Raw genomic sequence first — 16889 nt, 5'->3', positions numbered from 1 at the left:
TCCTCCCTGCACAGCACACTCACCGGGCACTGGTGCGGAGATCCCAGTAGCGAACATAGGTGTCGTAGCCACAGGATAGCAGTGTGGAAGGGGACTCATACATGACATCCAGCACTCCAGCCCCCGGAGGGAAGTCACTGCCCAAGTGCATGATCAGCTGCCCACTGGGGAGGAGAAGGGCAGAATAGTGGCTCCCTTCTCCCACTGAAGAGTTCATTAACCCACAGGTTGGCACTGGCTCTTTGGGAGATGCCCACAGCTCCTTTGCCCTGCTGGAGATAGACTCCCCAGGGTAGGGAGATGTTGCAGCTTCTACCGAGCCCCGGCCCTCCCCACCCCCAGTGTCACAGCCCCACACCCACCCACAACCCCCGCCACACCTGCATGCAGGCTGCCCACCGCCCCTTCTCATACCATGAATAGGCCTTGCTGAAGGGCCCCCTCCCTCACACACACTTGGTTACTTTATACTCCTTGATCTTGCAGGTCATGCAGTTCTGAGCTGCCTGAGTCCAATGCCTTAATTCCTGCCTGTAATCTGGGGCTCAAACCTCATTGGGGATAAAGACCACACAAAGGGAGAAGGGGAGTCCCAGGAGATGTTAAAACAAGTAAACACCTTTGTGTCTGGGCCGAGAAATCGCTGAGAAAGCAGCTTAGTGGGCCGGTCCCTGGTGCTCCTGGCCTGGCTGGCCCCCAGCCCGGGGCTAGCACGCCTCTGTGATCACAGCCCCCAGCCTGCTGGGCTCTAGCCTACTGCCCCCGCCCTCACTCCACCCGGTGGCCGAGAGCAGATTACTGAAAAGAACAATTGCTTTGTGACTGTGCAATTCCCTCCGTGACCGCGGTAGTGGGCAGACCCTGCGCCCTGATGCCAGACCCCTAGCAACTACCTAGGGGGGCCTTCTGGCCCTAGCAACTATCCTCAACATCAAGTGCACCCGCTAATCCCTGGCATGGTGGAAGTACTAAGTTTCTGCAGAATGATAGGGAAATGACGGTGAAGGGATACCGTTCAGACTCAGTGCCTCAGGCTCCTTCACCCACGAGATCCAGGCCATCCTCTGGCATCACAGGAGAACCAATGCTGTGGACCCTTTACAGTGATGCTCAAGCAGTGTTTCAACCAAGGGCTGCCAACTCATCTAGGCTTGCCTTCCATGCCCCTTCTCAACAGAGCTGCCATGTTCCCTAATTGCCTGCACTCCTGCCTGTCCACTCGGGGCAGGCTCTCTGGTGGCAATTTAGGCTCCAGGGAGGCTGACGTGCCTGTGGGAACTGGGGGCTCCCAGCATCAGCAATACCTGGAGATCACTGCCTTCCCAGATAGGCCACCAGCCCCCAGCAGGGATGCTCATGTACATAACACAGGGGCTGTTTTGTTCCACAGTTCTCTCTCTCCAGTTTTGGGGGCCCTGCCCCCTCCATTAGTGAGGCTTTAATGATTGAGGAGCTCTCCCCTTTAATCTACAGAAGTAATTTCATGTTTGTTTGAAATAGAAGATGAAAGGGCAGGGGTGTTGTTGGGAGGAGTGAAGCCCCACGTGGCTCTGCCTGCCCCGCACGTAAGGGTCCCAGGGTTCTAAGGGAAGGAGAGGGGCAGCAGTTGGGCACACCCTGAACAAGCTGCCCTCTTGGGCCCCTAGCCTAGCACCCAAGCTGGCATGGTGGTGGCTGATGTGAACCAGTCCAGAGAATCCCCGTGCTGTAAGGAAAAGCCAAAGGCCCAAGCAAGCACCAGCCACTGGGGGCCAAGACAAGGCCAGAGTGAGTCCCATCGGCCAGCCCTGCCTAGCCTCTGAAATGGCCACACACACTGTAAATGGGCCAATAAAAAGATACACTTTCTTTTGCCTCGAAGCCTGAGACCCTCAAAGCTCTGTTGTGAGGTTAAGTTCAGAGCGTAAACTGACGCACCAGGCTCTGGGAAATGGCCCTGCCCTTGCAATAGCAGTCCAGCAGTGCCATCGGAGCCCTGCTGGGGCTTTGATTTGGGAAAACAAACAGAAATGGCACGGTAGGCCCCTGGCAGCCTCCCCCCTCCCCTCCCCTGCCCCGATTCAACTAGAAAGCTGGCTCCTCTACTCCGAGTGGAGGGAGAGCTCATGACAATAGTCCTCAACTTTCGGGGGATGGGGACAAAACCAGCTGTTTGTCCCTTCATCCCCTCCTCCTGGGCTCCTTTTCTTACTGCAAGTGTGTTCTTGTAAAAACGATTAGATTGCAATTTGTATGAAGTGGCAACCCCCAAATTCACGCGTTTCCCCCCTTTTCTTCTGAAAGAATGTCAAGAATGTTTTGCGGCCTCTCTCTGGGGGGTCAAGGAAGATGCCTAGCCAGCCCTGGTGTTACCCAGCTTGTGTGGGAACAGGACTGCAACTCAGAGCCTGGAGCCCTGGGGCAGAGTGAGGGCCAGGTCTGTCACTTTGGAGAGCCAGACAAAAAGGCAATTCCCTTCCAGCTCCCCTGGACAAAGCCTGGGGGCCTGCACAGCCCAGCCTCTCTGAGCCCAATTCCAGTAATTCTCCCTCCAGCCAGGGGAAGGTAAAGCCAGATGGGCCTGCCTGGGGAACAGGTCAGAGCTGAGAAAAGTCAAATAAAACCTGGAGACCCTCTCACCACCTGAGAGACAGCAAGCTGCAGGAGGTGCTGGCCCTGAAGACCAGGCTGTCCCATCTGGGCAGGCATGGGGGGCATAGTTGGCATCAAACTGGGCCTGGTAGAGCCCCAAATCTGGGGGCTCTGCTGCACTTCTGTCCCAGATTCCGGGCACCTGCCCCCACCCTTACCCACCCTGCCCGGGTTCCTGCTGCTTTCTGCAGACCCTCCGGGTGCTTTCTGGAATGTTAAACTGCAAAATGTGACAATTGTTTTTGAGAAGAGGATAGAAAAGTTGCAGTTTCCCTTCCTGTAGCTGTGCTCTCCACACTGAGGAGGCCTGAAGGCAAAAGCTAAGAATGGGAGGTTTTCCCTCCCTCCACCTCCCTCCCTCTCTCCCTCACTTTGGTCAGCAGCCAGTAACCAAGTCCCGGCTCACCACAGAACCCTGAGGAGGCATGGGCTGCCCCAGGTGGAGACATGGACAGAGAAGCCTGCACTGAGTATCCCCCAGCAGCCCAGAGTGTGACTTGGTGGGTACCAGGGGGCTTGAGTGGGACAGTTAAGGACAGAACAACCTGGAGTCTTAACTTCAGTGACAGGAGGGGATGGCTCAAGCCCAAGTGGCGGCAGCAGCAAAGGGCACAGCAAGGGCCATCAAGCTAGAGGCCCGGAGAGGGGACTGGCCAGCAGGACCTGGCCTCTATCCCTGGGGGGCATTAGGGTGCACACCCCTGTATGCTAGCACAGCCTTGGAGGGACAGGGTACCTGAACTTCAGAGCAGAGGGAGCACCTGTCCTGGACTAGCCCTGACTGCAGCTGAGGAAAACAGGGCTTCCGAGGACAAGTAGCTTGCTTACTTAGGTGCTAGGGCGAGAGAAACAAGCTCACAGAGGGGCAGGGCCTACTCTCTGACTGCTGGGGCCAGTGACAGCTGCACTGGCTGCTGGTGGCAGAGCCGCCACCAGAGCTGGGTTTAGAACATTTGCTGAGTGCCCTATACAACCTGCTTCATTCTTCACAGCAGGCCTGGGGGTGTACTCTAACCCCATCTTACAGAGGTGGCACCCCAGGGAGCTGAGGCCCACATGCTCTGGAGGACAGGCTTTTTCTGGTGACACTTCCCACTGTCATAGGCAATACCACCCTCAGGCACTGCCATATCCACACATACCATGAAGCGGCACAATTAGACTTGCCCAGCAGACACCTGGCCATCTCGGCCCTTACCTATCTACAGGTCTCTCTACCATCCTGGTTGGGGAGGGGGCAGTGGAGGTGTGACAAGGGAAAGGGTGGCAGCCTCCCTGCCCACCCTCATCAGGTGAGGGCTGGGTGCTCCCTACACACAGCCTCACATACACGAATGTGTGCACAGTCCCCAGCACCCACCCGTGCACACGTGTTCAGACACAATGGCTCAAAGGCCAGGCGGCCAGGCAGCCCACTTTGTACTGCTAACAAGGGGACCGTAATTACAGGAAGGGGCAGCCGGGCAGATAAAAGGATACAAAATTTCAACATCTGTTGCCATAAAGGGATAAGGAGAAGTGAAACGCAAAGTATCAGTTTGGTGTCAGCAGGCAGAGAGCCAATTTCAAAGAGTTTTAGGGGGACAGAAGGGACAAGAAAGAAAAAAGGAGGGGGGAGAGAGAAAGAAAGAAATTACAGGGTTCCTTAAAGAGGTAAAGAAAAAAGAATGAGAAAAGCTGTCAGTAATACTTTCAAAGGAGAAGGCAGGTACTTTCAAGGGGGCAATTCCTGTAATCACCCTGACGGGCCAGGCCTCCTGCATGGTGGGGGCGGAGGCTCAGGCGCAGAGATGGCCACACCTGGCAGGATGGGCACTCTTAGGACCCTCAGCAGCTCAGCTGCCACTCTGGACACCAGTCCCCTCTCCAGCCAGGTGCCCCCTCTCCCATGCTCAGTGCAGAGCACATGAGGTAACTTCCCAGCCTAGGAGAGTCACAGCCTGATGGACTGCACACACCCTCGTGGGTGCTCTACCAGTGTGTAGTGGCTTGGGCTGCTGACTGCAGCCATAGGATTGGGGAAGGGAGCACTATATTGGGGGCGGCATGACAATGCTCAAGAATGAGCACAGTTCCGTGGGGTAGAGACAAGGTATTCCAGGCATGGGTTCCACTGAAGCAAAGGCTTGGAGGGGGAGCCATGGGGACCTGTTAGAATGGATGAGGAACTTCTCTGGCCCCCACTTTTTTCTGAGAAAAACTTGAGGATCTGGAGGTACAAAGGGAGGTGCAAGGGCAAGGCAGGGAAGGTCCTGGCTCAGAGAAGGGGACTGGGCAGGGCATGCAAGCAGAGCAGCAGTGCCTGCCAAGGACTCAGTGCCCTAGGAGCAGCCAGTTCCCCCAAAGTTCTGCACCTCACCTGCCCCAGTTACATCCTGCTCTCAGGACACCACGGATAGATCCAGCTCTGATGCCCCCTAATACTCCTTGGCAGAAACCTTAGAACCTACACAAGAACACGCTGGGGTATTGACTTCAGTGACAGGGGGCCGGGGGGTGGCTCAGGCCAGAGTAGCATCAGTGAGTGATGACTGGGACGGACAGGGGGTGGGAGATGACAACTCGTCACTAGTTGGACCTTCCCCGGGCCCTGCAGTGGCCAAAGAGTTGACACCAGATGCCATCTCAGCAGCCTCGTCATGAAGATGCTCACACACAAGCAGAGACAAGAGGTCGCGGGCCCAGTTCTCGAAGCCTAGTGGGACCACAAGGCCTACCGCAAGATGCCAGAGTGGTTGGCTACAAGGAGGGCCTGAAGACTGTCAACACTGGGAGAAGCGGTCCTGTGCCACCCCTAGCTTTGGCAAAGGCCTCCATCTTTCCTGTTTAGTTGTTACATACCTGCTGTCCTTCGGCCCAACCCATGATGCCAGGCTCTAGGGAGGGGTCCCTTGCCACCTGTGACTCATGGGCTCCCATTAGAACCCCAAGCCTGGCCCACTGAGAGACCAGCCTCCAGGGTCTTCAGGGGCTCAGGAAGCCACAGTGGCCCTGAGAACAGGGACTAGGGGACATGCGGGGAGCACTGGTGTCCAGGGCCCCCAGTCCTCCAGTGTCCCTAGAGACCCTTGCACAGGGCACAGCTGCCCCTGCATGACTCCCCTCTATCCAAGTCCCAGCACACACATGAAAGAAAATCCGGGTGCTGCTCGGGTTTCAACGGAGACAGGTTCAAAGCAAGGAATCCAGCAGCCCCGCACACCGCCCAACCCAGGGTCCTGTCGGCGATGCTGTTCCACCTGGCAGAATGCCTGTCACTCAGGCTTTGGGGTTATTGAAAGATCAAACTCGGCCTTGCCTGTTCATTCCCTTAATCCTATTTTCTACATGGCTTTATTATCTGCCAGGGCTTCTGCAGGAGACAGCCCATGAGAGCTGTCTCACTCAGCCACCTCCAAAAGCAGCCACCTCCACCAGGACCCTGGTTCCCAAGATCCTCTGGGGACAATACTCCTGGGGTGTGTTGACGGTGCGGGTGGGGGAGGCAGGTACCACGTGACTGACAGGCCAGCAGAGGAGGCAGGGGGCCCCATGAGAGCAGAGGCTGAAGCTACTGGGGGCACATTCTGGGTGCAGGAAAGACAGCTTGGGATAATGAGGTCTAAGGGTTTCTTTAAAACATCCAAAGAATCATTACCTTCAAATTCCATCCGGGTCTGCAGCTAAGATTGGAGTATCCCCAGCTGAGGCAGCCACTTACAGAAAAGGCTGTGGAGATGCAGTGAGATCATGCCCCATAGCAGACAGGGCTAAGGGCAAGCCCCAGCTGACAACTGAATTTACTGTTAGGGCAATGCCTGTCTGTAGCCAGCAACCCTGGCTTCCAGAGCCCTCCCTGTGCCACCATCAGAGAGGCTCCTCCCATGAGGCCACAGATGTTTCACAGATTAAAAGCTGCATTTCCACAAACCTGGGGTACCTGCATGGGAAGCAGCTGCTGGGGGAGGTGAGGTGTGGCAAAAAGGAGAGAAAAGTAGCTAGCTAGCCCTGACTGAATGTTCCCAAGGTGACAGGCACATTGTTCTCTTTCAGTGTTTCGCACTAGTTCTGAGGCAGAGATAGTGAATTCCCACCTCACAGGTGTGGACACACACTCCTGGCATAGCAGTTCTGCCACCAGTGAGCCTGACCCTTCATGGGCTTCGTCCCTACTAGGCCCCATGAGAAGAAGGGCAGAGGCTGCAATGAACAAGGTATGCTCTTCTGAGCCCAAGCTCATGGCCTTGGAACTGCTCCATTCCAGGCACTCCAGAATGAGGCTAGTACCAGTGACAAAGTGATCACCAGCTACCACCTCCTTCTAGCCAAAGGAGGGAACCCAAGACACAGGAGGCAGGAGCACCTGCCACTGCTCGGCCCATACTGTCCTTTCAGAACCAAAGGGCTCAGTCCTGCAGTCCTTATGTAAGTGCTCTGCTCAAAAAGGAGAAAGGTAGATAAACCACAGAACCCTCTAGAAAGGCTGCCTCTGGAACCAGTCAAGCCCACAGCCTGGGCCCCTGGGCCACCATCTCTCGTGGGCTTTCTTGCTGACACACTGCTGTTTCCTGTTCTGCTGACCTGCCAGGGTTTGGCTTCAGATGTTCACCCCCATGGGAGGGGAAGGCTGTGGAGGGGCGAGGCCCTCTACATTCTTCTCATCCAAGCTGGTGGAGCTGCTTTCAATCTGCTTGAGGGCAGAAACAAAGCCAGCATGGCAAGGAGGATGAGCAGAGCATCAAGCACACGCAGGCCCTCATGGGCTGCCTGAGCCCCTGGACCCATTACCTGGGGACACACCCACCTGCAGGGCCCCCGATCGTCCAGGATCACAGAGTCCCAGTACTGTTTCTGCCTTTTCTACTGAGGCTATGTGATTCATAGCTGGAAGCGGTGAATAACTGATCTGCTTCTTGAGGACATGAGAGACTCCCAGCTTTCAGCCTGGGAAAGAGTAAATGGCAGGCAGCAGAACCAAAGGGCTCAGTCCTGCAGTCAGCTTGCCTGCTGTCCAGGATCACAGCACCACAAAGCAATTCTGTGCTTGCATGTGGGAGAACAACCCTGTTCCTGCATGACCGTCAGCAGAGAGCTGTTTAGCAGAACCACATTTGGCATGAAGATGTGCTGGTTTTTCACAACAGTGCTTTGCCTATCAGAATAAATTTTGCACAATTAGCTAGCGTCACTCTCCTTGAAGTTGACATTCATCTCTGTGTCCTGGCATTTGTCCCCTCTGCCACATCCAGGGTAACTTCACTGCACTCCCTCCCTTGCCCTCACACAAGCCCTCAGCCACCTGATTTGCCATGTGGGTTGCAGGCAGGCAAGGGAGCTAACCACTCTGCTGCTCAGCCTCAGTGTCCACATTAGGACCAGAGCTGTGCTTCTGAGGCTCAATATAACATGAAGGGCCAGCCTCAGGACTGTCTCTGTCCTCTAATCTGAGGACATCCTCCACAACAAACAACTGACTACATTTCTCTCTTGATTGACTTTGGTCACCGACTATTTCTAAAACACACAGCAGCCCCAACTGTTAGTGCAAAAAAAAAAAAAAAAAGAAAAACAAAAACTGTGGTGCAGGTCAAGATTTATGTGCCTGCAGCATGCTAAGGTTTTCTAGACATGCACACTCACAAACTTGCAAATCTATGACAGTTTCTCGCTAGAAGTTGAAGTGTGTCACTGATGCAAGGGAGACTTAGCACAGTGACAAAATTGTTACATAAGAAGAGCTTTGGAAATGAATGCAGGACACTTTCTTAATAGGAGCAGTTCAAGGAGTGCTGGAGAAGCATTCAGAGCTGTTTTTTAAGATATGCCTAGCCCAGTAGCAGCTGTGTGAAGGATCTCGCAGCTATGGCATGCACATTCTGGGATTGCTTGCTGCACCATGAGGCAGAGCTGACATCCAGGCACTGGGCCTGTAAAAGTCCTACATGCCCATACATGTACTTACAGATCATGTGCTTCCGAAGTAATATTTATCAAAAAAGAAAGACACACTTTTTTTTTTTTTTTTACCATTTGGATCAGCTACAGCTCCTCTGTGTATCATCTCAAAAATAGCTCAACCCTTTTCAAATTAATTGGTTTCACCAAATGAATTTCAGCAGCAGCTAAGTATTACCTCAATATGACAGAAAGTAAATCTTACTCTGATCATTTTAATTATGAGAAAAGCAACTAATTGCTTTGAAAAGCCTGTATTTTAAAAAATGAAATCTCTTATGTTATGGGCATTAAGCCCAGTGATTAAAACATCAGGTCAGATACCCACAACCCATGGGAATGCCTAGATGGCTTGACTGCAGCTTCTTGCCAATTAATGCACACCTTGGGACACAGTAGGCTCAAGTACGTGGGTCCCTGCCACCCATGTGGGAGACCCAGATTGAGTTCCTAGCCCCCAGCTTGGGCCTAGTCCAGCCATGGCAGTGTGAGAATGTGGGTAGTGAATGAACAGATAAGAGCTTTCTCAAGCTCTTTTGTTTCTCAGCTTAAAAACAATTTTTAAATCACTTTTTACAAAGAAATCTTTTAGAAAAACTGTTGATGGATTTTTCAGACTGAAGATATAGCTAACACTTTTCTAAGGAAATGAGAGAAAATGAAAAGCCAGAGTGAGAGTGAGGAAGGAGGCAGGCAAGGGAGCCCACCTTCAATGCTACTTTACACAGTGGCTTTTAAAACGCATACTGTGGGGCCTGGGCTATGCTGAGTATTTGGATTTCACACCAAAAGCACAACTGACAAAAGGAAACATCTAGGCTGCATCTAAATTTAAAATTTTTGCTTTGCGGAGACATCATTAGGAGGATAAAGATAAGCTACAGACGGGGAGACCACTGCAAGCCACCTATCTGACAAAGGTCTAAATTCAGCAGGGAATCAACACAAACAGGACGAGTGTTGGCCTGGTGGGTGGAACACTGCTCTGGCACCTATGTCACGACTGCCAGCCCACTCCTGATTTCAGCCATCCAGTGATGGCTCAGGTGGTTGGGTCCTTGCCACTCAGATGGGAGATCTGGGGTGGGGTCCAGGCTTTAGCCTGGCCTGGCCCTGGTCATTGTGGGCATTAGGGGCCATTAGTTATTAGGGAAATGCAGATTAAAACCATGATGAAATGTATCACATGTATTAGAACAGATACATGTAAATAGTGACTATCAAATACTGGTGTAGATGTCAAGCTAGATCTCTCATGCATTGCAGGTGGCAGTATAAAATTGTAAAGATACTTAAAGTGGTTTGGCAGGTAAAAGACTAAGTACACACTTACCAAGCTACCCAGCAGTTATGCTCCTTGGTGTCTATCCCAGAGAAATTAAAATGTATGCCTACACCAAGATCTGCACAAATTTTCTAACACCTTTATTTGTAGTAGTCATTCAGTGAGTGAGTGTCCTTGGGTGGTAATCCATAGCATACTACTTGGCAATAAATGGATAAGCTATTAACACATACAACAGTCTCTGTAGGCTTAAAAATTCAATCTCAAAGGTGACAATTCCATTTATATAACATTTCAAAATGACAAACTTATTGAGATGAAGAACACAGGTGGTTGCCAGGTGTGAAGAACAAGGAGGGGAGGTGGATGGCTCTGTGAATGAGAGGGCCTGTGCGAGACCTCTATGCTAAGGCAGCAGATAGTCCTAAGACTATATATATGGTAAAATGCTCACATGTTGTGGGTGTACCAATGTCAATTTCCTAGGTTTGGTATTTTAGTGTATTATGAAATACACTGCATGAGCACCTAACTTAAGATTTATTTATTTGAAAGGCAGAGTGACAGAGACTGTCCATCTGCTTGCTCACCCCCCAAAATGTCCACAACAGCTGGGCTAAAGCCAGAACCCTGGACCTCCCTCTGGGTCTCCCACATGGCTGCCAGGAACCCAAAAGCTTTGACCATCCTCTGGTGTCTCCCAGGTGCATTAGGGAGCTAGATCACCAAGTGCAGGGTTGCCTCCAGAACCATTCCTTTCCCCCTCCCCCCAATACCCTGGAAGCCCTGGTGGACTCAGGAATCTCTTACCTGTTGAGGTCCCAGATTCTCAGAGGTGAGAAGTGCCCACAACAAGCTGTCCCAGTCACAAAGGAGCTGCCAAACAAAGGAGAGTAGAGTGAGATCTGGCATGTCGGAGCCTGTGTGCACAGTTCCTCAGCTGACAAGGTGCTCCCCATCTCCAAGGCTGGGAACTGCTAGGGCCAAGGCAGCAGCAGGAGAAGCAGCCCAGGTCATTGGCACAGTGAGGGCTGTGGCCCCAGAGGACCCACAAGGTACCTGCAGCTCAGCCCAAGGATGCCGGGTGGGCCCACCAGGAAGATGGCTTTCTAATTGAGCAACTTGGGAGTTCTGGAGTGGCCATAAAAAGCCCCAGGCAGCTAGAGAGGGATACCCTGATCACAGGCTGAGGTGGCTGGGGGCATTCCCCAGAGGAATTTTTTAATTTGTTTATTGGGCCAGCATTGTGGCTTAGTAAAGGCCTGTGACATGGGCATCCCATGTGAATGACAGTTCATGTCCTGGCTGCTATACTTCTAATCCAGTTCCATGCTATTAGCCTGGGAAAGTAGCAGAGCATGAATGCCCTAGTGTTTGGGGCCCTGTACCCACATGGGAGACCCAGATGGAGTCCCTGGCTCCCAGCTTCAATTGGGTTCAGCTCTGGCCTTTGCCTCTATCTGGGAGAATGAACCAGCAGTTGGAAGATCTCTGTTCTCCTTTTTCAAATAAATAAATAAATCTTTAAAAATAAATAAAGGTTTGCTTATTATCTATTTATTTTTATTTGGAAGAGGGAGATTTTCCTTTCACCATTTCACTTTCCGAAACAATGGGACTGGCCTAGACCAAAGCTAGGAGCCTGAACTCAATTCAGGTGTCCATGGTGAATCATCAAGACTCAAGTGCTTGAGCCATTACCTACTACCTCACAAAGTGTGCACAAGCTAGTTGCTGGACTGGAAGCGGAGCTGGGTCTCTGAAGTTGAATGCAGGCATCCCAAGCAACATCTTAACCCACTATGCCAATCTCCTGCCCTTGTGAAGATTTAAAGAGTTAGAAGAGTCTGGTAACATGGTGTGAGCCAAGCCAGGCATAAAAGTACCAAGATGATAAAAGGAAAGTAGAACAAATGAATAAATTCAGCAGAGGGGGCCCAGCACGGTGGCCTAGTGGCTAAAGTCCTCACCTTGAATGTGCCAGGATCCTATATGGCTGCCAGTTCTAATCCTGGCAGCTCCACTTCCCATCCAGCTCCCTGTTTGTGGCCTGGGAAAGCAGACAAGGACAGCCCAATGCTTTGGGACCCTGCACCCACGTGGGAGACTCAGAAGCAATGCCTGGCTTCTGGCTTCAGATCAGCTCAGCTCCAGCCGTTGTGGCTGCTTACAGCGTGAATCAGCAGACGGAAGATCTTCCTCTCTATCTCTCCTCCTGTGTATCTGACTTTGAAATAAAAATAAATAAATCTTTTAAAAAAATTTTTCTGCAGAGGGGTATATGCTAATGTTTGGGGAGGGAGAGGAGGACCATGGGGACCGGGCAGCCAGGGATCCTAGTTGTGAATGGAGATCAGAGGCCTCTAAGGACAATGACAAATGCTGCCAAGAACAGGGGAGGGTGGCACAAACACATTCCCCAGAGTGCCTTTTACACACTGGAAAAGGTCAATGTACACCATCTACATGGGTTCTTTTTAGGTGGAGGCACAAGCCCAGTGTGAAGGATCTGTGCCCTGTACCAGGCCAGCTGCTGTGCTAGGACTAGAACTTGGTCCTGGGAGCCAGACCACGTGGTCCAAGGATTTGGCAGAGGTGAGAAGGGGAAGAGAGCTGAAAGCAGTATGTCAGGACCCTGGGCAGGGCTGGAATGACTTCAAATTCTGAGAAGACAGGGCAGACTGATGATTGGCTAAAGGGGGATTGCTGCTGGGCCACCCCGTCCAGCACTTTGGCCTCTTTGCTCCCAAGAGTGTCCACAGGAACTGGATTTCAACAGGAAGGGCTTGGAGGAAGCCAGCTGCTGACAGGAGGGCTGTTTGGGTGGGCACAGCCAGTGGCCCACTTTTCAGCCCCAGGTGCCCACCAGGTCATAGGAGCAACTCTGCAGCTCTCCAGTCTCAATCCAAGACTTCTTCCAAGGACATGCCCAGGCCCAGTACGTGACTAGGAGCCACTCAACAGTCACTCCTGCCATAGCCCAGCTACAGGACGCTGAAGAGCCAAACTACAAAGTTAGGAAGTGTAGCCCTTACCTCCATCGACATTTTTTCCTTAGAGTAATCCATTAATAACTGGTAAAGCCAATTACCTGGGTTGGAAACATAATAGCCACTTGGAAATCATTCGAGCGGGCAATTGGGCTCTCCAGACTTTTGAGGGGTGGGGACCAGGTGAAGGGCGCCAGCACAGGCACAGTCCCCTCTTAAGGAGGCCTCTGGCAGGCCCCTGACTGGTCACAGGCCTAAATTAGCGTCAAGGTAAATCAATAGAGAGAAGGGGGAGGAACCTGGAACTTTAATCCCTGCCACTCCCACAGCTCTGACCTCCCAGCAGGCAGGGCAGGATAGGGTGGCTGGAGAGGGGGGTTGCAGACTGTTCTCAGGGACTCCTGGTTTCCTCTCTTTGAGCCATTCACCCCTGGCCCTGTCACCAGAAGAGTTCCTTGCTTGCCTATCTTATGAGAGGCTTCCTTATTAGCCAGGACATGACATCTTTAAACATCTTTCCAAAACCTGCCTTATCTCCTTGAATAACTGCTGTGAAGTAGGGAAGAAAGGGGGAGGCTCTTGCTGGCACTTACAGGGACCTGAGAATTTAATCAAATCTAACATTCAGTTTAAAAAAATAATCCCAAGTAAGCAGAACTGAGAGGCAGGTCCTGTTGAGGTAACACTCACCAGGATTCACCCTCCAACTACAGTGCCTGCCAACACTCTGAGGGGTGGGCTGACTGCGGCTACAGTGCTACACTGCCTCCACCACACACACAGTTACACTTGTCCCCAGCACGCTCCCCCATTCCTATGGTCAGTGGGAAGAATGAGGCAAAAACTGTAGACCAGTCACGTCCTAAGTCAGAAGATTTCAAAGGGTACATGCAAGTGCAGTCTCCCCAGAGTGTCCAACTGAGATGAGGAGCTGAAGGAGGCAAGGCATCCCAACTCCAGAACACCTGCGGGATGCACCATGGCCCATGAGGTGGAGATGATTATCCCTACTGAACACAAAGGGAACATGAAGCCACACAACCGAAGCTTTTGTGAACTGACTCCTAGTGCAGCAGGCATACATGGGACCAGTTGCCTACATAGAGATTTTTTTGAGAAACACCAGATACAGTGCTTTGAAAAGGGATCAGCGGGCTGTGATATATCACAGATAGCTGCACCACTCTCATCCAACCTTTGTGGCACCCAAACCTAACACTGCACTCCTAGGGCACTGAGCTGCTGTCTTCCAGTCTCTCTGCCCTCAGCTAAGCAGGTCACAGTTCTCAGCAGACACTGGGAGGACAAGTAAACATAACTAGCCCTAAGGACTACTCCACATTTCCCACTCAGAAGAGAAATTATTGAAAGGCCAGCTTTGGCTCCCACTCCCAACTCCTCAGCGATGGTCCAGGGATGAAGATGCCAAACCTATGCTGGACAGGCAGGGGCAGGAGCTAGTATCCTGCAGTAGGACTACCCTTCCCTTGAGTCCCTACCATGTTCAAGGACCAAATGTACATTGTATCTATCTCTGAGAGCACAAACTGGCTCCCATGTATTCCAGTGGCCAACCCAGCCGGGGGAAAGAATGGCATGGGCCTTCCCAAGGTCATAGCCAGTATGGCTGAGAAAGCTGTTGTGGGTCATTGGGTCAGCTGCTTCTCTCTCTCTCTCTCTCTCTCTCTCTCTCTCTCTCTCTCTTTTTATTGTAAAGTCAGATATAAAGAGAGGAGGAAAGACAGAGAGGAAACTTTTCTGTCCAATGATTCACTCCCCAAGTGGTTGCAACAGCCGGAGCTGAGCTGATCAGAAGCCAGGAGCTTCTGGGTCTCCCACATGGGTGCAGGGTCCCAAGGCCTTGGGCCTTCCTTGACTGCCTTCCCAGGCCACAAACAGGGAGCTGGATGGGAAGTGGGGCTGCTAGGACAGTAGTCAGCACCCATGTGGGATCCTGGTGCTTACAAAGTGATAAGTTTAACCAGTATGCTACTGTGCCAGGCCCTGCTTTTCTCTTTTTTTACTTAAAAGAGAAAGAGATCTTTTATCCACTAGTTCATCCCTACCAATCCCACTAGATGCCCACATCAGGACTGGACCAAGCTGAAGCCAAGATCAAGGGATTCCGTCCAGGTCTCCCAAGTGAATGGGAGGGACACTAACTAGTACTTGGGCCATCATTTGTCATCTCCAAGGGTATGCTTTAGCAGGAAGCTGGAATCGCAAGTGGAGCTGGGACTTGAACCCAAGAAATCTGATGTGGGTTGCTGGTGTCCCGAAACAGTGGCCTGCTGCAACTCCAGCTCCCACTTCTTCAAAGTACAATTCCTAGACCACCAAAGGCTCAATCCTCAGTGAAGCACAGCACAAGCACCCATTGTTGGGGGAAACGATGAGTCCTATAAATGCAAACCATGACCAGATGACAACAATGCCTAAAAGTTATCATCAGCGCACGTGCACGCGCACACACACACACACACACACTGCCTCAGCCGAAGGGTCCAAAAGGTGCTGTGCTCTGTCAGCTCTGCTTTTTCTGAATCACAAAGCCATCCTCAAAGCTAGTCTTACAATTTCTCCCCTGTCCCAGACTTGTCAAGATCTTCAACCTACCCTACTTGCTCCCTGCTCTAGCTCAGGTAAGCCTGGCATCACCAAGACTGTCACCAGGGTCAAATGCAGCAGACAGAGCAGCCCTCACATCAAAAAAAGATGCCCAGAGATTTAGGGGTGATATACCTAAGCTGCAGAATAAAAGACAACATGGAAAAGAGAGGTTGAGAAAAGCAATGAGCTGGGCATAGGTAGGTTGAAAGGCAGTTGGATGCAGCCTGCTTCAGGCCTCTTGGCACTTGCTTACCATGTTCCCCCCTGAGCATGTTCCCACCTTACCTTCACAACCCTAGGCAGCAGGTACCACTCTCCTGAAGTCATTACAGGGAAACAGAAACCAACCAAAGTAGTGACATTTGCTGTGGTTCACACAGGTGGCACCCAGTGGAACTGGAATGAGACCCAGTCAGTCCCGTGAACTCTCCTCCAGACTGCAAACCCAATTCCTGTCTCTTCCCCAGCACTGGGCATAATGGCCAACACAGGCTGAAAATTTGAGCCTCACTGAACGAATGAATTAATGACTCAACAACGAAAAAACGACCCCACCTGGAAGAAGCAAGCAGCAACCAAGTGGCTCTAGGCGGGGTAACAGGCAGGGCGTGCTCAGCAGCTGCGCCCATGGCCGGCCTGGAGCCGCCCAGCTGGCCCGGGTCCCAGCAGTTTCAGAGCCCGAGCTGACACACTTTGGCAAGGGAGGCCACCATAGCTGTCACATCATTCACCAACATGCCCATCAAGTGTATTCAGTTCTCTTCAACCCGCATTGGCATTTTAATTACTGTTGGGTAAACTAATTTGTACAAATGAAGCCTAGGCTGCCTAATAGAATATGCAAGCTCTCTGACCTCTGACAGGCTCTGACACGAGATACAAAGGCAGCTGAGGAAGGCTTTTTATCTGAGCCTTATTACTCTCTATTACTCCAATTAGTCAGGCTCCAGTGCTCCTAATTGGAGGAAAAATTGCAATTAAATCAATTTTTGATGGGCTGCAAGTGGGCTCCTGAACCGCCTTGCTTGTGAAACACTGATATTATAGCAGCAAAGGTCACAGGCTTTATCGGCAGGCACCTGGGCCACCCCTCCCCAATTTCCCTCGGCCCCCTCCTTAAATACTTCAAGACCCCCCCCTCCCACCCACCATGCCCCTCCATTGGCTGGGCTGGCAGGGCTAGATAGGAGGGAGTCATTAGAACATGTCCGGTCTCACTGCTGCTGCCACCATCTGCTAACCTCCACCACCGACATCATTATAGCGGGCAAGTCCCAAAGCATGCATACAGTGCGAGGGTCACACAAACTCACCCAGTGAGGGGAAGCCGGGCGCAGCAGCTGCAGTGGCCACACTGGCAGGGAGGGGCTGACAGAGTGGGAACAGGAGGCCAGCAGAAGTTTGTAGAAGGAAAGGCACAGGCAGGGGAGGCAGACAGG

The 16889-nt window shown here is 52.0% G+C and overlaps 1 protein-coding gene across 2 annotated transcripts in view; it reads right to left on the bottom strand.

Annotated features, from left to right (window-relative positions):
• FBXW4 (F-box and WD repeat domain containing 4) overlaps positions 1 to 16889 on the bottom strand; it is a 90377-nt gene that overhangs the window by 1890 nt on the left and 71598 nt on the right. For both annotated transcript variants that reach the window (XM_040992271.1, XM_040992270.1), the window contains exons 6-7: positions 10661 to 10726; positions 24 to 164 (exon numbers count right to left, since the gene is read on the bottom strand). In XM_040992271.1, the coding sequence (XP_040848205.1) occupies positions 24 to 164; positions 10661 to 10726 (207 nt within the window). The remainder of the gene's footprint in view (positions 1 to 23; positions 165 to 10660; positions 10727 to 16889) is intronic.

This window comes from Ochotona curzoniae, unplaced genomic scaffold (assembly GCF_017591425.1).
Source record: "Ochotona curzoniae isolate NIBS_2020 unplaced genomic scaffold, NIBS_Ocur_1.0 contig_66, whole genome shotgun sequence".
In the NCBI taxonomy this organism is placed as follows: Eukaryota; Metazoa; Chordata; class Mammalia; order Lagomorpha; family Ochotonidae; genus Ochotona; species Ochotona curzoniae.
The sequence above is the reverse complement of the archived record's forward strand: the minus strand, read 5'-3'. Positions and strand labels throughout refer to the sequence as shown.